General features: G+C 36.8%; 1 protein-coding gene across 5 annotated transcripts in view; it reads right to left on the bottom strand.

Moving 5' to 3' along the window:
- Positions 1-506: 506 nt before the first annotated feature.
- LOC138706509 (lysosome-associated membrane glycoprotein 1-like) overlaps positions 507-22891 on the bottom strand; it is an 89918-nt gene continuing 67533 nt past the window's right edge. For 3 of the 5 annotated variants that reach the window (XM_069835864.1, XM_069835868.1, XM_069835865.1), the window contains one exon: positions 16046-16531. In XM_069835864.1, the coding sequence (XP_069691965.1) occupies positions 16462-16531 (70 nt within the window). In that variant the 3' untranslated portion in view covers positions 16046-16461. Of the gene's footprint in view, positions 1076-16045; positions 16532-22891 lie in introns of those variants that run through there. The other 2 variants (XM_069835867.1, XM_069835869.1) reach the window with 1 other exon arrangement.

The raw sequence follows: 22891 nt of genomic DNA, 5'->3' as shown, positions 1-22891 counted from the left end.
ATTGAACTTGAAAAAATTTTCATTATATTATATCCTGCTGATGAACTGGAAAATGTGGTGTACACAGCTTTCCAGACAGTGACCCCAAGAATGTTGGTTAACATGAACAAGAAAACACATTTGACTATGCAGGGACCACATAGCGACACATATGAATGTTTTGGAATCCTAAGAGGTACGGTGTGCCTTTTGTAATGTGTATACGGACTTAGTATGGACATTGTATATTTTAATTCTAATGTTATTTCTCAGATCTGAATACGATTAAAGATTCACAGCTACAACGTGAATAAATATAATGATGTGATGGGGTACTCACACATTCCTAATATGTTTTAAAGCTAATCCATTGTTTGGTCCAGTTTTTTCATTCAGATTTTTGGCAACTCTACTCATCATAATGATGTGTTGGGCAAAATATAAAACCAACAAGAGAAAATGTTTTCTAATGCAAAACACAATTTCTCTTGAAGCATTCAGCATATTCCATTATAAAACATGGTACATCTAATCTATATGGTTTTATTTGTTCTCCTTTTTCATTTGTTTAATTGAAGTTAATCATGCATGCATTTATATTTCAGTTTCCTGTTCTATATAGACAAAGGAATGAAAGTTATTGCGCATGAGTATGAAAGAGATTGGCTTACTGAGGGCAAACTGTACATTTAGAAAACAAATGCTCATAGGACTATTTAAAATGGAAAACCCAAGAGTAGAGTTCGTGACTTAGAAGTAGACATTCTGAAAAGATTTCAGCTGTTTGATATCATAAGTCTGGGGCACAGAAGGCCATTAAAAGTGAGTGTGAGTAAGTCTTTGAAACCGCTTGAGGTTATAGGCTTGTAACTTAATAAAGATTCTCCTATTTTGTGTTATTTTGTATATTATCAATCTGTCTCTTTCAAATCCACGAAAATCTTTCTTAATACAGTTTTCCCACCTGTGAACTGCTTCTATCATCCATTTTTATATACTCGGTCTTCTCCAACAGTTCATGTCCCTTTCACTGCAACCAGCTTCATTGCAGTGCCAACAAGCAGCATCAATCAAGTTTCAAAGCTATGCATGTTCTCTGGGAAAATAAAACATTCAAAATAGACGAACAATCTAGTAAAACCATTATACGAGGCGCGTCCATAAAGTAACTTTCCCACTCGTCCCACAGCTAGCAAACCATATGTTGCGCGAGGCGACTGCGTGTACGTGATAGAGTAATGTCCTGGCATGGCGCATGTGCTAGTGGAACTTCCCAAGTGCTCTCAGTAACTTCGTTGCATTGGTTGAAGATGGACGTTCCTATTCCAGCTGCCGCCACGTGAAGTGCGGTCAGTGATAAAGTTTTTGAATGGACAGGGCATAGCGCCGATTGAAATTGATCGTCAGCTGTGCCAGGTCTAGGGGCAAGCAGATGGTGCGTTGCTGCTGTAGACAGTTTTCAGCAGGACGCCAAAATGTGCATGACGAGGAGCGCAGTGGGAGGCCAACCATCATCACAGACGACCTTGTGGAGCAACGCATCATCTGCTTGCTCATGACGTTAGGCCCAGCTGACAACTGACGATCAATTTCAATCGGCGCTATGCCCTGTGCATTCAAAAACTTTATCACTGACAGCACTTCACATGGCGGGAGCTGGAACAGGAACGTCCATCATCAACCAATGCAACGAAGCTACTAAGAGCACTCGGGAAGTTCCGCTATCTCATGCAACATGCCAGGACATTACTCTATCACGTACATGCAGTCGCTTCGCGCAACATATGGTTTGCTAGCTGTGGGACGAGTGAGAAAGTTACTTTATGGACGTGCCTCGTATTTAGTGGACTGGGAAGGAAAGGATACTACAAAGAAAGTGAATAATTTTTGAGAGAAAAAATCAAATAGTAAAATTCAACAGTTTCAGGCAAAGAAATTCGGAGCTCTATCAGGGATGTCAAGGTCAACAATTGTGCGTAATGCTCCCAATAGCTAGAGGAAGCAAGAAAGAAGGACCATACCTATTGGATCTGTCCTGTCCAGGATTATATCTTGACATCCTTAATAATGAGATCAATACACAGCTCCAAAATTATGGATGTTCCTGCTCCCATGATATGGTGCAAAAAAGCAAAAAATCTGGCACCATGCTGAATACCACGGAAGGTTTACATTATATAAGAATTCAACACACAAAGCAGGTCATATAAGCAGTGAGAAGTATCGGAATTGAAGTGTAATACCCTGGGAAAGGTTCATTCAAGGTTTGATTATTTATTTTATTTGAGATATACCAAAATCTATTATACTGTATATCTTGGGTGTTTCAATTGTGTGTTGAAATGTTAAGTTTCCAACATTTCCAAACTCCTTACTGACTCCATTTTTAGGCAGATTAGTAGGCTATAACAGAAACACGTCCCACATATTGTAATTGTTGGTAATAACCTGGGAAGCACAGCCTACTGTGTTGGATCTGTTATGCTAAAATAGTCCAGATAACTAGACCAATCAAGAATTTAATTTCGCTTTAAAAGTGTCTGTTTATGGGATCATGCTGAGCCCCATACAGTTACATATTTGGTATACGAAATTACTTTTGACCAGTTTTCTAGACGGCATGATGAATAAAAAATCTGAAACAATGTTATTATATGTCTGATACTGTATGTCAGGTGAATATAGATGTTCCCATTTAATATATAACACCAATGAATTAACCAATTATATACATAACTGTAACACTCCGCCATCTTTAAATCTGCAATATTGAATACAACTTTGAAGTTTCAAATGGAAAAGAGGTCGTGTGACCACTCTGAATCATGTACAATTTTATACAAAAAGCAATAGCAAAATCGGTTTTAAGATATCTCAATTCCTACAGAAAATATTGCATATTCAAGTTTCCATAAAAATTGTTGCTGCACTTATAAGAAGTATAATTGTTATACTAGTCATGGATAATGTGTGCAGTGCCATAATCTTGAATGCCGCAATATTGGATACAACTAAAAAAAGTTTTATACGACTATTATTTAATATCATTTATTTTCCACTTGAAATTTTAAAGCTGTATTCAGCTTTATGGAAACTGTAATGTGCGATATTTTCCACAGGAATTGAGACATTTTGAAACCGGTTTTGTCATTAGTTTTGTTACAAAAATTTTACAAACGACCCCTTTCCCATTTGAAATTTTGAAGTTGTATTAAAGGTGGTGAAGTATTACAATTATGTGTGTAATTGGTTGATTCATTGGTGCTATAATAAATGGGAACAAGGTATATTCACCTGACATACAGTATCAGATATATAATAACATCATTCCAGACTTTTGATTCATCATGCGGTCTATACTTCATTCCATAATGTCTGACAGGAGATGTAAACATTGCCAACAGAGGAGGAGAGAAGTATAATTGCTATTCAACCAATGGTAGAGGTCTCATTCCACATTTTCCTTGAAGTTGGTCAGTCTGAAGCATTCTACATCTGCCCAACTTGAAGATCAGCATGGAATGAGACCTCTGCTGTTGGTTGAATAGCAATAATTATACTCCCTCTTCTCCTCTGTTGGCAATGTTTACTTCTCCTGTCAGACATTATGAGACGAAGTATAGACAAGTGGACAAAAATAACTTCGCACCAAATATGTAAATTTATGGGGCTCAGCATGATCCCATAAACAGACACGTTTAATGCGAAATTAAATTCTTGATTTGTCCAGTTATCTGGACTATTTTAGCGTAATAGATCCAACACAGTAGGCTATGCTTCCCAGGTTATTACCAACAATTACAATATGTGGGACGTGTTTCTGTTAGAGCCTACTAATCTGCCTGAAGATGGAGCCAGTGAGTAGCTTCGAAATACTGGAAACTTTTCATCTCAATATATGAATGAAACATCTAACAGCTAGACAAGAACTTAATCACTACGAAAACTTCAAATACGGTACTGTAATTATATGTAATTTTTTAGCATTGCTGAGATGATAATTAGACGTGGTGAAGTGGGATGAAGGAAAAGAAGAAGAAATGGAGGAGGAATCACATTATCTGTCTGTAGAAAACCATGCTGATCGCGATCCAAAAGCTACAGAAAATTACAACATCGTAAATGAATTCAAGAACTGTATTAAAGCTTAGCATATGTGTACAATGTGAGATGCAGTTATCGAACACATAAAGTTGTGAGAAGTGTATTATTGTAATACATTAATGTTATGTCTAGTTAAAAGCCTCAAATGTAGCACTAAGCCGTATCATGAAGTGCTGGATAGGTATCTGCTTGTGGAATGCTGTTAAATATGGAGGATCAACTGTTCTATACTGCAGCCCAGTTGAGAGTTAACCAACCAGATTTGTTCCATGTCTCATACATGATCCGTTGGATTGAAGTCCAAACTAATATATTGTTGGAATGCTTGGGAGAATTTCCCACTGTTGCAAACAATAGAGAATAGCATAATTATTTACATGCTGAATGATCAATTTTCGAGATTTTACATAACTCCATTCCATAAAAATATAACCAACAATGGTGTTGTTACAGAAGGAAGATGGACGTGTTTCACACATTAGTTTTCAATACATTTGTCATTTCAACGTATTTACACCACAATGTGAAAGATGACTTGAATCAATTACCATATACAATTTGAAATGAAATAATTTTCCCACTTTTTTTTGTCATGTCAGGAAACGAATACACCATGGCAAAGGGTAATGCTTGCCAAGAGACTATTTAAATCAACTTTAGCAAAGCGTAACAACGCAAATTTTTGGGGAGTGTGATACTGATGATAACATAATATAATTGTATGAAACAGCTTGAAATCATTTATAATAGAATGATTATCATATTACATTTAATTAATTCAATTTCAATGTATTTCGAGACTTAACAATAAACTGTTCAGATGATAAGATGTAATATTTGGTATGCTTAAACAACTAAACTACGACGAAATGACATAATATTAAAGTGAGAAGGGAAGCGACCACAAATTTTCGTTTCAAAAAATGAAGGAAGAAAGAATGCAAATGTTTGATACTGGTCATTAAGATGTGTAAACTATAAATTAGTTGTCTGTCTTTTAGGGGGTTAATTTCTTTTTCAGTTGGCATAAAATGTCTATGATGTATATGCTGATTATAAATATAACTAATAACTTCTTAAATCTTAATTTTACAAAAAAAAAGTTTTATACAAAAGCTGTTGGAGATTAACCATACAATATCATCATACCTTTGGTCCAAAAAAGTTAGTTACTCAGGTATACAGGGTGTGACAGTAAACTTAATTTTTTTTAATGATACTCTATATTAAAATTTGCACATTCCGAATCTCCATTAAATTTTACGTATGAATGTGTAGAATTTTACCCATTCATCGCTTTAATGTCTCTTAACTATTTATTAAACTTGTTTCGTGGACTTTAAACTTGAAACAAATAAGTATGTAAAATCCTGTTGAGTAGGTCATTAAAACTAAACAAAACACTACGACTAACCAAACTTTATCACAGATGCTCAAAATGAGAACCATTCACAGCTAAACAATATCCCAGTCTATCACGAAAACAGTCCATTGTAGATACGAGATGAAACAGATCAGTCTTATGACTGTGAAGAAGACAATGGACCATTTTCTTGATAGACTGGGATATTTTTTAGCTGTGAATGGCTCTCATTTTGAGCATCTGTGATAAAGTTTGGTTAGTCGTAGTGTTTTGTTTAGTTTTATGGCCTACTCAACAGGATTTTACATACTGGGTACTTATTTGTCTCAAGTTTGAAGTCCACGAAACAAGTTTAATAAATAGTTAAGAGACAAGAAACTGATGAATGAATAAAATTTTACATATTCATAAGAAAAATTTAATAGAGATTCGGAATTGTAATATAGAGTGCCACTTTAAAAAATAAAGCTTACTGTCACATCCTGTATACCCGAATAACTAACTTTGTTGGATCAATGGTGTAATATTGTATGGTTTATTTTCAACAGCTTTTGTGTAAAGCTTTTTTTTTTTTTTTTTTTTTTTTTGGGAAATTAAAATTTAAGAAGTTATTAACAGTATTCCATACTTACTGTTCACCCTGTATATATGTTAATGAGCATGGTGAGTTAGCAGTATTAAGTGTACATATGTAACAATATTTTTCCTGCAAGTAAGAATTACTATTTTTAAATAAAAAAGTACCATCATACTTCATGCAATTAAAAATATACATCCCCATCAACATAGGACAATCTATTAAATTTATGATGTCCACCTAACAAAAATTAATATCTAAAAATATCAGTGATGATCAGTAATATTAACTCCACAGCCATTGAAAGAATGCTACTCACACTAAACAATCTGTATAAAACATTGTAATTTCGGTGAAATAATAAGAAAATGTACATTACATATACTCTGTATATAGGAAAATTCTCCAAGACATTCCAACAATGCAGTGGCATGGACTTCAATCCAATTGAGAACTCGTCTAGACAGCAATATTCAACTGAACAGCTGGTTCTCCATATCTGACATTTAACAAGCAAACATTCAGTGCCTTCACGACTTGATGTGATGCTGCATTCGAGACTTTTTACACCAAAACTCTATTAATACGTTACAATAAACCCACTTCTGACAGCTTTATATGTTTGACCACTGTATCTAACCCTCTACACCATGCCTGTCAAACACAAACTCTCAACGCATGAACTACGAGGTGCATCCATAAAGTAACTTTTCCACTCGTCCCACAGCTAGCAAACCATATGTTGCGCGAAGCGACTGCATGTACGTGATGGAGTAATGTCCTGGCATAGCGCATGCGCTAGCAGAACTTCCCGAGTGCTCTCAGTAGCTTCGTTGCATTGGTTGAAGATGGACGCTCCTATTCCAGCTCCCGCCGAGTGTGAAGTGTGATCAGTGATAAAGTTTTTGAATGCACAGGGCATAGTGCTGATTGAAATTTATCGTCAGCTGTGCCAGGTCTATGGGCCTAATGTCATGAGCAAACAGATGGTGCATTGCTGCTGAAAACAATTTTCAGCAGGATGCCAAAATGTGCATGACAAGGAGCGCAGTGGGAGGCCAACCATCATCACAGACGACCTTGTGGAGCAACGTACCATCTGCTTGATCATGACATTAGGTCCATAGACCTGGCACAGCTGACGATAAATTTCAATCGGTGCTATGTCTTGTGCATTGAAGAACTTTATCACTGATCGCACTTCATACGCGGTGGGAGCTGGAAAAGGAGCATCCATCTTCAACCAATGCAACGAAGCTACTAAGAGCACTCGGGAAGTTCCGCTAGCGCATGCGCCATGCCAGGACATTACTCTATTACGTACACGCAGTCGCTTTGCGCAACATATGGTTTGCTAGCTGTGGGACGAGAGGGAAAGTTACTTTATGGACGCGCCTCGTAGTATGGATGGAGTGCTTGCCTTCTGTAATGCCTCAGGTCCCTTGCATCGACTCAATGTAGACAGAAGGTAGGGCTGGGCGAGTGACTGTAAACAGATGTTGCACTACTAACAGTGGTGGCTGATACTGTGTATAGACTTTGCACACCTAATTAATTTGTTAAATAATCATTACTGTAATTACTTTATAATTCTAATGAACAAGGGATGTATACAACAACAGTCATGATTGATGATATGATACTAATGTGCAATTTTTATAAAGCTGAGGATATGTTTCTCCTGGCTGGTTGTTCTGGGGCCTTTAAATTAAAAATAAAAGAGAAAGAGACGGAAGAAAACTGTAAGACATGTCTGTCCAATTTCACTTTTTGGTGTGATGTACCTCCTCACTTACATGCTCTATCTTCAGCTTGAGTCATAAAGTGTTTAATTTGTTAATTTGCCATAATATTACCACATTACACCACTGCCTATCAGTTTTATTGTGCACTATTATTCATCTCTGCAAAGTTTATCATTATCATCGTCTTCCTCAGTACATCTACTATTCCCTAAAATGAAGTTAATAGACGTTACTGCCTTGCTGCTACTTTGGAACACGATGCTAATTACACAGTAGGTAGCTACAGCATGGCAATAACTTATATTAACTTCATTTTAGGAAATAGTAGGTATACTGAGGAAGACGACGAAGATTGGCGATGATGACTGAGATACAATAAAAAAAAATCTTGCAGGGACGAATAATAGTGCTCAATAACACGGATAGGCAGTGGTGTAGATTGGTAAAAATTACAGCAAATGCACAAATCAAACACTTTATGACTCAAAGTTGAGGATGGAGCATGTAAGCAAGGAGGTGATTCGCACCAAAAGAGTCAAATTGGACAGACATGTATTACGGTTTTCTTCCTTCTCTTTCTCTTTTATTTTTAATTTAAAGGCCCCAGAACCAACAGCCAGAGAGTAACGTATTTTCAGCTTTATAAAAATAGCGCATTAGTATCATAACATCAGTCATCACTGTTGTTATACAGGTCCTTTGTTCATTAGAATTATAAAGTAATACAATAATGAGTATTTAACAAATTAATTAGGTGTGCAAAGTTTATGCAAAGTATCAGCCACCACTATTACTAGTACAACACCTGTTTACATTCACTCGCCCAGCCCTACCTTCTGTCTACATTGAGTCGATGCAAGGGACCTGAGGCATTACAGAAGGTAAGCACTCCGTTCGTACTAGTTCATGCCTTGAGAGCATGAGTTTGACAGGCATGCTCCACACATATGCCAAGCTTCAGTACAATCCTTCAACAAGTTCATGCCTTGAGAGCATGAGTTTGACAGGCATGCTCTACACATATGCCAAGCTTCAGTACAATCCTTCAACACCTTCATGGTGTTGCAACTTTAATTTCAATCAATGAAAAACTCTAGTGTCAACCATCCAATCAGTCATTCTCATTTCATGTCATTTGAAAATTCTGTAAATTAGAATATAAGCACAGATAGACATTTTGTATTTAATCCCCGGTTTTTATGTTATCTCTTGTACTTTTCTATTCCTCGCAGTTTGGGTTAATTAGCCACTTTTCTAACTCACACGGAGATCTCCTTACATGAATAATATACAAAGAAAGAAGATATTTTTTATCTTTCAATTCACAGAGGTTCACTATGACATCACTTGTTTAAGGTAATTCTCTGGTTAACTCATCTGAAAAAAGTATTTTATAATTTATGTGAACCAGGAAAAAACAGGACCAACTAGAATATAAAACTGTGGATCAGAGAATACCTTAAAAAAGTGGAATCATACTGAAATCTTTACTGTCAAACAATGACTACATGAAAAAAAATCATCACAACATTTCAAAGATTCGTTTGACTCTGGTTTTCAGATGAAGAAAAGATTAGAAAAAAAAATATCTTACTCGCTGAGGTCATTACTGGCGAAATTCACGTGACTGACCATTGACTGGTAACACAAGGCGAAAATGTAGGAGCATTACAGGGCCATAACTCTATGAAAAATAAAGAGACAAAATAGAACAGAAAACACGCATGGAGATGATGGGTGAATAGAAGAAAAGAAAAACACTAACAGTCCCATGTTACGTTTTATTCATCTGGACTTTATATTGTATCTGTTGTGTTTTACCTCTTGGTTCCTTTCTTTATGATGTTGTGGTCTGGAACTCCCTTACGTTTTCTGTTTATTCATGGATATATATATATATATATATGCACTATATGCTAAAAATGACATAAATTATATTTGGGTAGGCATGGTGTACATTACGATTGAGAAAGTGTGGTTTACAACATTAGGAAGTTTAAATCTTCCAGGCTTTATCTAGTAATACCTGAAGGAGGCAAGTAGTCACCTACTGAATTGTAAGACGAGTGTATCACACGTGCAAGTTATCATTACAATCAGTCCGCGTCACCGTTTTTGGCGTGTGAAATAAGTAATGGGAACGTTAAGTGTGAGTGTTTTACATTTGCCACAGTCAGTCTAACAACTGTATTTGGCAAATGTCTGATGTGACGTGTATAGGAAGTGGTACCATTCTTAGCTGCAGTAGTAACATGCCCACAAACTGGGCACTATATATCTAGGACACATGCCAAAAACGCTGGCACCAGCTATATCAACTTGCTTAAATTTGTTTTATTTTTTTTAAAGGTTTCTATGATGGCCGTAATATGCATTGCTTCTCACGTCACACCTAAGTATTCAGAAATATCTGATATCAGACACATAAATATAAAAAATATACGAAATAGCAATACTACTTTTTAATGCATATAAAGCCAGACCCTAATCATGAATAATACCTCGCCTTTTGTTACCAGTTGTTTGTCAGTCATGTGGGTTTAGCTATCTATAACGACTCTAACAAGAATATTTTTTTTCTCCCTTTTGAACTGGTGTTTTTCATCTGAATACGAAAGTAAATCCAATCTTCGAAAGAGTACGAATTCTATTTTATATTTTTACTTCTTTAATCAGCACTGCTTCAAGTCTAATCCAAAAGAAACTCTTCTCAAGAATACACCATTGCTTTCTCCTCATTTAGAATATGCAACAAGTGCTATTATGTTTTACTAGCAAGGTCGATTGAATAGTTTTGAAGAAAACAACAGTGGCTATTCATTACAGAGAGGCCGTTGCATCTCTTAAAAGCATGCAATGTCTCAGATGTTGTATGGTCCAAGCAGTTTGAATGTCCCAAAACACTGCTTGTCCCATGCATTTGCTGGCATTCTCCTCCATTAATGCACGGTGTTTTTCTCACCTGCAGTCAGCCATGAGTAAGATTTCATCGAAGTAGGACAGTTATATTGTGCAGTCCTGAGTGAGATTTCATTAGAGAGTACAGTAATGTTGTGAAATGGTGAGATAATTACTGCAACATCGTATATTCATCTTAGAGACATACATTAAGTGCAGAAAGTTGTGTGACAAAGCAAGGCAAGCATTTAGACGTAAATTATCTGGCAGCCCAGTTTCAATACGAAAAGCAATTATTGAAGTCCATTTTGAATCTTGCGTACACTACTTTTAACACTTAAATATAAGTAATTGATTAACTAGCGGACTTACTCGTGTTAATTATGTAAGACTGTGCGGCTTACAGCTGTTTCGGTGCTTCATCACACCATCTTCAGAGCCTACTAGATCTCGGCGTCATCTCGAACTTCTCTGCCTGTTATGTGGGTGCGTTTGATTGTTGAAAGGTGTTGAAAAGTGGAGTCAAATAGTGTGTGTGTACTGAAATTGATCTGTGTGTTGAGAATTTGATCGGGGTGTGTTTTAATGTGTTTGTATATTTCGTATTTTTCTAGTGTGTTGAGTTTTTGGTTCTTGGGTTGTATGTGTAGGATTTCCATATAACATAAATGCGGACATGGAAATCCTGCACATACAACCCAAGAACCAAAAACTCAACACACTAGAACAATACGAAATATACAAACACACTAAAACACACCCCGATCAAATTCTCAACACACATATCAATTTCAGTACACACACACTATTTGACTCCACTTTTCAACACCTTTCAACAATCAAACGCACCCACATAACAGGCAGAGAAGTTCGAGATGACGCCGAGATCTAGTAGGCTCTGAGGATGGTGTGATGAAGCACCGAAACAGCTGTAAGCCGCACAGACTTACGTAATTAACACGAGTAAGTCTGCTAGTTAATCAATTACTAATATTGAAGTTAATGAATACGTTATCTTGCTCAGGATAGGGACCAATGGTGGGCTTATGTGAGGGCGACAATGAACCTCTGGGTTCCTTAAAAGCCATAAGTAAGTATGAGTAAGTTAAATAAAGCAGGTTCTTTAATATAAGTTAGTGGATAAGTTTAATAAAACAGGTTCTGTGACTAACTGGAAAAGAAAACGAAAACATCATGTGCTGACAGAAGAAAAACTTGATGAAATAGGAGCTGTCTTAGAACATTGTCCTCGAAAATATTTGATACATCTAGCACAGCAGACAGGAATTTCTCAAGGATCTGCATGGTAAGCAATTTATTTGATACATCTAGCATAGCAGACAGGAATTTCTCAAGGATCTGCATGGTAAGCAATTTATTTGATACATCTAGCACAGCAGACAGGAATTTCTCAAGGATCTGCATGGTAAGCAATTTATCCACTAACTTCAATATTGCTTTTCGTGTTGGGACTGAGCTGCCAGAAAATTTACGTTCAAATGCTTGTCTTGTTCTGCCACACAACTTTCTGCACTTGATGTATGTCTTCAAAAGGGTTATATGATGATGCAGTGAATATCTCGTCACTGCACAACACTACAATATTCTCTAATGAAATTCACTCACAACTGCACAACATAATTGTCCTACTTCGATGAAATAATACTCATGACTGACTGCAGGTGAGAAGAGCACCGCATTTCCAAGGAGAGGAATGCCAGCAAATTGCATGGAACTCAGGCTGCCAGCCTAGCTATGTTTCGGGACTTATAAACTGCCTGCACTCTATGTAGCTCCATGAGAAGGAGATAGCCTCCTTGTTGAAATTGATATAACTGGCTGTTACAATTGACTGATTTACTTGTAAACCATCAGAGTTAAAGTAAAGTAGATTAACTATTAAAGACAAGTGAGGGCTAAAAAAAATCTTATGTACCAGTTTACAGGAGTACCACAGTAAAGCTGAAATAAATCATATTGTGACTGGAAGTAAGTACTAATAAAAACAGAAGAAGTGTGAAAATTTAAATAGAAACTAAGAATTCATATGAAAACACAAGAAACTTAATTGTTGTTATGAATATTTTGTTTTCATTTAGCATGTGATCCAAGTAACTCAAAATTTCTTCTCCTATAGCAGACATTCATATTATATATGAAACATTACCTTCTTTTTCTTCTTCTTAACACTTAATATGATGTTTAGCACTTACAATGAGAGGATAGGTTTCTGGAATGGCTGATTTTGATGATACTGTTTTTGATGGAAGTGAATGATGAAAAGCAAAATATACCAAACCAAGTTACATAATGCTTGAAGAACACTCGACTTATTTGTAGTAAAAATTGTGACATGTCGACAGTTTAATGTATTTATCTCAGTTATCTTGTCTATCTCCTTTCGTCAGGTAGTCGCAGTAGCTTAGTGCACAGATATGAGACTGACAATGAGGAGGTCTCCAGGAATAATTCTTCTCGGGTTCTCAGCCAGGTGAATTGGATTGTTGCTTCCAAGCTTTCGATGACTAGCTCTGCCATCACTTTCAGGGATTAAAGTGCGGTGGGATCATGTCTAGGCCAATATATAAGCTATCAGTTAGCCTTCCACTGTAGCCCAATCAGAAGCCAGTACCTAGTCCTCACGTCCTGTCTTGTTCTGGTTGGTCGAAGCATGTTGACTACAGGTTTCCACACTGTACTCAGCTGTAGGCCCCTGCCTCTGTTTACATTATTGGCATCTAGTTGGATTTCAATGTCTTCCTTGATGACCAGGTCTCAATAATCCGATGCCTTGTCCATGATGGTGGGGGCGTCAAAATTCATCTTGTGGCCCATTTTCAGTCTGTGTTGTGCTACTGCCGACTTATTGGGATAATGTAGTCTTATGCTGTGTTGGTTTTCCTCGCAGCATTCCACAATGGAACATCCTGTCTTGTCAATGTCGCATTTTCTACTCACAAGGTATTTTATACACACCAGGTATCTAAGACTAAGGTTGTCCCTTACTAGTTTTTTTTTATTTTTATTTTATTGGGTTATTTTATGACGCTGTATCAACATCTCAGGTTATTTAGCGTCTGAATGAAGTGAAGGTGATAATGCCGGTGAAATGAGTCTGGGGTCCAGCACCGAAAGTTACCCAGCATTTGCTCGTATTGGGTTGAGGGAAAAACCCGGAAAAAACCTCAACCAGGTAACTTGCCCCGACTGGGATTCGAACCCGGGCCACCTGGTTTCGCGGCCAGACACACTGACCGTTACTCCACAGGTGTGGACGTCCCTTACTAGTCTAAGTTCTGAATTTTTATAGGTGACATGGATGGTCTTAATTCCATGTTTTCTTAGTAATCTGCCGATCTTCCCTGAGGTGGAGCATGAAATGGAATTTACGGGAGAGGGGCAATATGGCCCAGCACTGCAATCTGTTACGATCTATTGCGCTAACCCTGAAGCTAGACGCATTCCCGAACCCATATCAGCTGACTGCACTAAGGTGCGCTGCGTACCTAGGTTTCGTCTCTAGGCCAGTCTTCTCAGTGTGTCGCCAGCCGAGACTCAGGGAATGCTATAGAATGATGACGAAATGAAGAAATAGTGATGGAATGATGTAGATGCCTAATATGGGGAAAAAATGGGAGGACTCTGAAAAAAAACCTTGTCCGCCATAAGTGTCGGATTTTTCAGAAAAATCCCAGCCTCACCGGGACTTGAACCCTGCCTGCTTGAAAAACTGGAGATCTGACCACTCAGTCACTGTAGGGGTCTGAGGTGGGACCATGGAATAGGATGTATGCCATGCCCTTCATCTTTCCCTTTTCCTCGGCAGGTGGTTTGTCAGAGAAGGCTCTTTTGCGAGCCAACTAATTTCTCTGTTACCGAAGTTGTTCCATTGGAATGTCTTGTGCAGGTGTCGAATCTCTCAAGGGAGACTCTCTTGGTCCAAAATGCCTCTCTCCCTGAGAAAAGAGTCGACAGGACCGTTTGTTTCTGTGCCAGGTGATGGTGACTGCGTCCATTCAGGTGAAAATATCTTGTGAGTGTGGAAAATGCTACACTGACCAGATGGAACACACCATTATGGAACACTGCAAGGAACACCAACATAGCATAAGACTATATTATTCCAATAAGTCGATGGTAGCGCAACACAGCCTGGAAATAGGCCACAAGATGGATTTCGACACCACCACCGTCATGGACAAGGCATTGGGTTATTGGGATCTGGTCATCAAGGAAGACATTGAAATCCAACTAGATGCCAATAATATTAACAGAGACGGGGGCCTACAGCTGAGTATAGTGTGGAAACCTGTAGTCAACATGCTTCGACCAACCAGAACAAGACAGGACGTGAGGACTAGGTACTGGCTTCTGATTGGGCTACAGTGGAAGGCTGACAGCTTATATACTGCCCTAGACATGGTCCCACGACACTTCAATCCCTGAAGAAGATGGCAGAGCTAGTCATCGAAAGCTTGGAAGCAATAATCAAACTCACCTGGCTGAGAACCCGAAGAGAATTATTCCTGGAGACCTCCTCATTGTCAGTCTCATATCTGTGCACTAAGCTACTGCGACTACCTGACGAAAGGAGATAGACAGATAATTGAGATAAATACATTAAACTGTCGACATGTCACACCTTTTACTACAAATAAGTTAAGCGTTCTTCAAGCATTATATAACTTGGTTTGGTATATTTTGCTTTTCATCATTCACTTCCATCAAAAACAGTATCATCAAAATCAGCCATTCCAGAAACCTATCCTCTCATTGTAAGTGCTAAACATCATATTAAGTGTTAAGAAGAAGAAAAAGAAGGTAATGTTTCATATATAATATGAATGTCTGCTATAGAAGAACAAATTTCGAGTTATCTGAATCACTTGCTAAATGAAAACAAAATATTCATAACAACAATTAAGTTTCTTGTGTTTACATGAGTTCTTCCTTTCTACTTAAATTTTCACACTTCTTCTGTTGTTTTTATTAGTATTTACTTCCAGTCACAATACGATTTACTTCAGCTTTACTGTGGTACTCCTGTAAACTGGAACATAGATTTTTTTAGCCATCACTTGTCTTTAATAGTTAACCTACTTTACTTTAACTCTGATGGTTTACAAATAAATCAGTCAATTGTAACAGCCAGTTATATCAGTTTCAACAAGTAGGTTCTCTTCTTTTCATCTGTAGGCGGAGCTAGATAAATGTCTGAAACATCGTTTGCTTTTGAGACATAACAGTAGTGGAAATAGTCTCAACAATAAATACTATTTTTACAGCACACACAACAAAAACAGAAGGGAACAAAACGCTGTTTGGTGAAAATCTGCAAGTAAACGAATAAATATATATAAAAAGATGTGTAGAGAGATCTGTCAATGATTTAATATATTTAATACCTATTTAATACCACATCATATCACTTATAAAAAAAATATGTTAATGAACATTAAGTATAATAGCTTTCCATGTAGATTTAAAGTGTCATATATGAAAATGTTACAGTCACAAAATAGACACTATCACACATTTGTCAATTAACGTAAAAATTATGATTTCAAAGTTCTTTTGCTGTTGCAGCTCTGAATATTATTATTTTCATTGTCATAGTATTGCAATGCGTGCAGGTGACTTATGATAATTTTTGCAGCACATTCAATGTCACATCATGCGTAAGAATGTTATGTTATGATATGACTGATTAGATGAATCACAGCCGAATGAACGGACCAACCTCACGATCCACTACACAACAACATGAGTGAACGATAGAGATCGGGGGGCCCTGTCTACTTCCAGCACTTCTTCCATTGGGAAACAGGTTGCAATGGGATGTCGCTCTCCGAGTCACTTCTTACACTGCAAAAGAAAGTAAGTCCCCAAGCTAGTTGTGACAACAGTATCACGAAAAGATACAGAACAACCAATATGTAAAGAGCAAAGTGGTATGGGCCTATATGCGGTTATTTTCAAAAGTGGAATTATTTCCTGTCTGTAATTAAATAATAAATTTACCTGAAATGTGGTTAATTTTCATTTGACAAACAGTGGCAGACTTTCACATTAAGATTGTGGCAGTTAGTTGTTATGAAATATTCCATAAGCATTTCAAAATTTGTTTTTTATGCGTCTCCTTTCCCAGTGTGTAAGTGTCTTCATGATGTTCAATAAATATTTCTGCTGCTACTGTTTAGAGCTTCGGTAGGTTGAGATTTTAACGAAACTGGTTTGATCAACAGAGTTCTCAGAAATCTAATTCTTCTACGAGTTTCTGAGCAGGTTTTATATCTGGTGTTTGAGAGTTTCAAGGAGGTACAGCACAATCCATGGCACCAAAGTTTAATAGTTTTCTTCTACTCTGTAGTTTGGCGGACAAAGCTAAGGTTCCTGAAGGTTTTCTCGTGGTTCTCCCGTATCCCTCCATCATTCCACTATCACTCTTCACTTCAATATTCATCATCATTAATAGTATCTACCCAAAATGGTGTAGCGTGATGCAGTATTGTGACTGGCATACAGACAACGTGAGCCTAAGGAGGTGGAGAACATTCTCGTGGGTGAAAGGGCGCTCTAATGAGACTTCACAAGACATTGAGCCTGCACAGCTGAATCGACACCATATAGATGAGTCATGATATCTAAAAGTCTTTCATAATAACGAGTCTATAGAAAAATTAATTATTTTGGATGATTTTTTAAAATGATGTTCATCCTCACGAGAAAGAACCCTTCCTGGTGCCGTACAGTCGATTTGGAAACAAACACCTCCTCCCCTCGCCACCAGAGCTATTAAACGAAAGTATGGTTATATTTTAAACCTTTATTAAAACACATAAATGTAAAAAACGTTTCAATTGTTGACAAATTATGGTGTACAATTTTCAAAATGTCTTCCATTCTGCTGAATGCACAAATGTAAGTGACGTATCAATTCTTAATGGATTATGGCGAGCACGTCAAGCATAACCATTTGTATCTTGTGTTCAATTCGTTCCACTAATTCAGGGATGGTGCGTGGCTTAGTCGTATAGACACGATCCTTGATGAATCTCAAGAAAAAGAGGTCCAGGGGAGACAAATCAGGTGATTGTGGAGGCCAACGAACTGGGCCTGTGCGACTGATTCACCTGCCTGGAAACACTTTGTCTAGCAAGGCTCGAACATTACATGGATAATGGGGAGGAGCCCCATCTAATTGGAAATGTGTTTCAGGAGTCAAGAAGTTCATTCTGTTCAACTCTGGAATGACAAACAGTGTCAGCATGTCATTTCCACGCCGGAAATTGAATTGTTCGGAAAAATGAAAGGACCGATAACAAATTCTGCAGTCAGGAGAGACAATACATTTATCTTAGGACTGTTCCTGTCATTATTTAAGTCATTTTAAGTTGGCAGGGGGTGTTTGTTTCCAAATTAACTGTACGGCACCGGGAAGGGTTCTTTCTCGTGAGGATGAACATCATTTCAAAAAATTCTCCAAAATAGTTAATTTTTCGATATACTTGTTACTTATGAAAGACTCTGTATAAGAAAGCAACTATTCAGATTCAACAATTATTCCCACAAAAATAGGAGTGGCAAGGCACAATATGCCTATCTAAGGCTCCAGTGCTTGCCTTCTGTTTCCTTCTTCATACAAAAATGTAACCACTGATCAGATTACTGATTAAATTTTCATACTAATCATTGGCAGCAGCAACATAATATGTTGAAAATTCAGGAAGTCAGCATTGTGGGAAGCATTCCTAATAAAACTAGTGCAATGCCATTGTGACACATATTGCCTCGCTCTATAAATTGAGTATCACAGAGCTCGTGAATACCTTTCCATACTTGTCATCTGCGACCTGTCCTCTCACAGCAAAAGAATGGTATTGTGCTGTCAAGCTTCCAGGACAATACGTCCAATAATCCCATATCCATATCACATATGTCCACACATATTTATGTCCATATTTTTGGGTCCACGTGACCTATGTCCACACACGTTTATGTCCATTTTTATTTATGTCCACCTATGTTCACTCGCTGAATGTGAAATGCATATGAGTATTTATTTATTTAGGCAGAGTTAAAGCCGTAAGGCACTCCACCAGGCAAAACTGCACAAATACAATGTATGCATCATTATTTTTAGCTTTCTGTTTCATTGTCTATTGAGACTATTGATCGACAAAATGCGTGTATAAGAAATGAAATTCGATAATTAATACGAATTCCCTTTGTGCCATTGGCAGAAGTTCAGGTTGTTTTTGATAGACATATAAATTATATCGAGTCTGAAGTGATGGATTTAGTGTTATAGAAAGAATTTACATAAGATGAAAACCTGTTTGAGGAAGAAGAAGAGAAATACCGACAAGATTCCCGCCTGAAATATGGAAACTTATAATCAGGTTGTGACAGGATAACATCGAACAACTAATGCAGTTGAAGGATGGCACAATCGTTTTTGAAAACACATCGTCACACATCTCGCATCAATCTGGAAATTCATGGAATTCATTAAGGAGAATCAAAAGAATAATGAAATTATTGTACCCAAGTGCTTGGCAGGAATCGGAATGTGTGACATCCAATTAAACAAACGTACCTGGTAAATCTGAGACAGTGGAATATACTATTCAGAATTACAACCACTACAAGCAAGAGGGTAACATCACTATTTACCTTAAAGCTATCAGTTATCGGTTGAAGTTATATGAAGATGAAGAAGCAGAAGATGACGAGTAACTAATTGGTTATGTGAAGTGGACATAAACTTTGTGTTTTGGACTAAAATAAAGTAGACATAATATAATTAATTTGGCATATATTTATGGCCATAATTTAGTGGACTTTCATGTAATGGGCATAAGAAAATGGACATCAAATTTTTGGATATTAAAAACTGGACCTCGTGTCTGTATTTCACTGTTAACACAACCTCCTCACATTAACCATCGTTTAGAGCCCATAAATATCTCTGAATACTCTTTTCATTTAACGAATGGTTGATAAACTAATCTGGTAACACACTGAAAATTTATTCACTAAATCATCTGCTTAACGCTGCTGGTCTTGTTGGCTATTAGCTCACACTTCGACTTTCCTCAGCCGAGTTTCTCAATCCTACACTGGTATTCACTTTAACTAAATACAGGACTTGCAAGAACTATATATTTTTCACTGGGCTAACCATTACAATTAAAACAATTATTGTTTAATGGACTGTGCTGTACAACCTATGTATAGTATGGTAAGTTATGTGTATTCAAGGTCGCGAACTAAAATGATAAAAAAAAACCGACAGATGTATTTTAGGGGGTTCAAATCTGATCCAGATATAAAAAAATCAAACCATGATTATCTTTAAACATAGTCCTCCACCTTGTTTCTACACTTCTGCCAGCAACCATGAAACTTCTTTACTCTTTCTTGAAAGAACATCTTTGGTTGTACAATTTATATACAAACTTCCTTCACTACCAAGTCATTCACTGTAAATGTTCTGCCTCCTGAAATCTTCTTCACAGATCCAAACATGACTGTCGAATAGGGACATCAAAGCTACTGTATATGGAGAATGTGGCAGCACTTCTCAGCTAAGTTTAGTAGAGATATCTTGTGATTTTTGAGCAGTGAAGACGATGTTGTCATGAAGGAAGATGATGCCTTTAAACAATTTTTCACTTCTTCTGGACTTTCGAGCTTCTTTTGATATAATATGGTGCATTCATTATTTGATTTAAGAGAATATCAATTCCAACTCTTTCACATCTTAAAGAAAAATAGCCATAATCTTTTTCTTATTATAGGACTTCACTTCTCTGTTTCTTGGTGATGGCGAATCTGGGTGTTTTCATTATTTGCTACAAATCTTGATTTGAGGAGTGTATTGGCACACCCAAATCGAATTAGATGTCACAATTCTTACCAGGAACTCGAGACCTTCTTTAATGTAATGCTGGAGATGTTGGAAACAAAGTTCAACTCGTCTTGCTTTGTTTTCTTCAGTCAGATTTCTAAGCACCCATCTTGCAGTTAGTGAATAATATGCTTGGTGCTACCAATGCTGATATTATACTTTTTGACCAATTCACAGGTTAGTTTTTCTGAACAATTTCAACATACTGACTGAATCGTTTGTTCACTGACAGAAGTCAAGGGATGTGTAGCATTTGGCATGTTGGAAATTGTATAGCATATATCTTGAAATAATTAGCACCAATTGAAGATAAGTACCAAATATAACTTTTTCTGGATATATATTAGAAGTCTCGTACAGTTTTTGGCACCACCAACTCATTCCACACTGACAAACTTGATAATACAGAAAGGTTTTCCCCCTATCCATGGGGAATCTACTCTTCCATCTATCTGGAGACAATGCAATGATACACACCATGCAGAAGAAGTAATAGGTTGACGGACTAGATGTAAGGAAGGAGACCCACAAAAATTATCGATACATTTCTGGCACCATTGTAAAAATTCATGATCACTCAACAGAACTCTATACAAACATAGAAAACTTCCTGTCGAATATTTTTCTTCTGTTCTTCTATGGTGTACAGATTTGATTCGTACACTTTTAAGGTACCTTAACAAATGAAATTCACATGGTTGAGATCTGGTAAGCATGCTCACTAACTACAACCTACAACTAATAATTCTCTTCCCAAACTCTTTTTCACAAACTTATCTTATATAAAGATTTGATACATGATTGAATTATTATTATTATTATTATTATTATTATTATTATCATCATCATTATGAGTAAATGTTATTTTAATCCAAGCAAAAAATAATTTGGATCAAATTTGAACCATCCACATATTTCAAACATGGTAGTCTGCTTTATACAGGGGCGTATTTTGCGGGCTACCAGCGGTAGCCTAAGGAAATTACAAAAGAAAAAGTTTATAATATAACATAATGTAATAATTTTGTATTATTAGTTTTACCATAGTAATTAAAATTAAAGTAATTGTTAGATATATTTTGTGTAATAATAGGGTCAGCGGTAGCCCAAACCCTTTAACCAGTATACGCCACTGGCTTTATATGAGTGCTTTGTCTTCATTGGTCTAGATGTTATGCTTGTCATTGGTTCCTTGACTCAAATTCAGTTCAGGTCAATGAGATTTTAAGGGCAGTATAAATCTTTAATGTAACTTTCTTACGAAGGAAAGTAAAACTGAAGTTCCATGTTGTAGATCTGTGGCACGTAAAAGAACCCCGACCTTGAATGAGACCTGAGACAAACTCATTGACTCTTCTTCACTCAGGTTTCATATTTTGCAGATATTTTGACATGTGCTGTAAGACTGCTGCAATGTCTGATCTTGAATCAGGGAAACACAGGTTTAGAATCACTACAATAGTGAAGAAAGATTTCAAGGTCATTAAAATTCAAGCAAAAATACGGAACTCTGTTCACAGTAATAGACAGATGATGTAAAAGAGGTAATAGTAATGGGTACATTAGAGTTAAGTGGTCAAGGTCAACAAAAGCAGACTCAATATCAAATCTACGAATGTCGAATAGACACATTAGAGCTATATGGGGAATATGGCAGCACTTCTCAGCCAAGTTTAGTAGGGGTATCTTGTGTGATTTTTGCGCAGTGAAGATGATGTTGTCATGAAGGAAGATGATCCCTTTAGACAATTTTCCACTTCTTCTGAACTTTCGAGCTTCTTTTGATATAATATGGTGCATTCCTTATTTGATTTAAGAGATTTTGATTAAAAGTTTTTCAATATTATTGACAGAAGACACATGTAACGAAGAAAAACGAGCAGTTTAGAGTCTCCATAATTGTTAATAAGATTTTTGTGTGCTATGGTTCTAGTTGTATCCACAAGTGTTATTTGAAGTACAGTCAAAATGTCGTTTTAACAAATTTCTAGGGATCCTGTCATTATTTTCGTTATACTGGAAAATGTCATTTTAACCATTTCTAGGAACTGTCATCATTTTAGTTATGATGAAAGTTCGTTATACTGTAATATTGATAAATGCTACTTTTTACACAAAAGTCATAACTGTATGTTTTACTTTGAGAAGAAGTCAGTAATTTTTTTCTGAACTGAACATTTTACAATTGATTCTTTTAGATAATTTACAATATCACTTGCACTTTTTGTCACATCCCCTGGTAAATTTTTTTGTCTTGCCAAAAATAGCCATAAATAATCCATCATTAGCAACATTTACAACTTCAGCAAGAG

This window comes from Periplaneta americana, chromosome 9, assembly GCF_040183065.1.
Source record: "Periplaneta americana isolate PAMFEO1 chromosome 9, P.americana_PAMFEO1_priV1, whole genome shotgun sequence".
Classification (NCBI taxonomy): domain Eukaryota; kingdom Metazoa; phylum Arthropoda; class Insecta; order Blattodea; family Blattidae; genus Periplaneta; species Periplaneta americana.
This window is presented reverse-complemented; position numbering and strand designations above follow the sequence as displayed.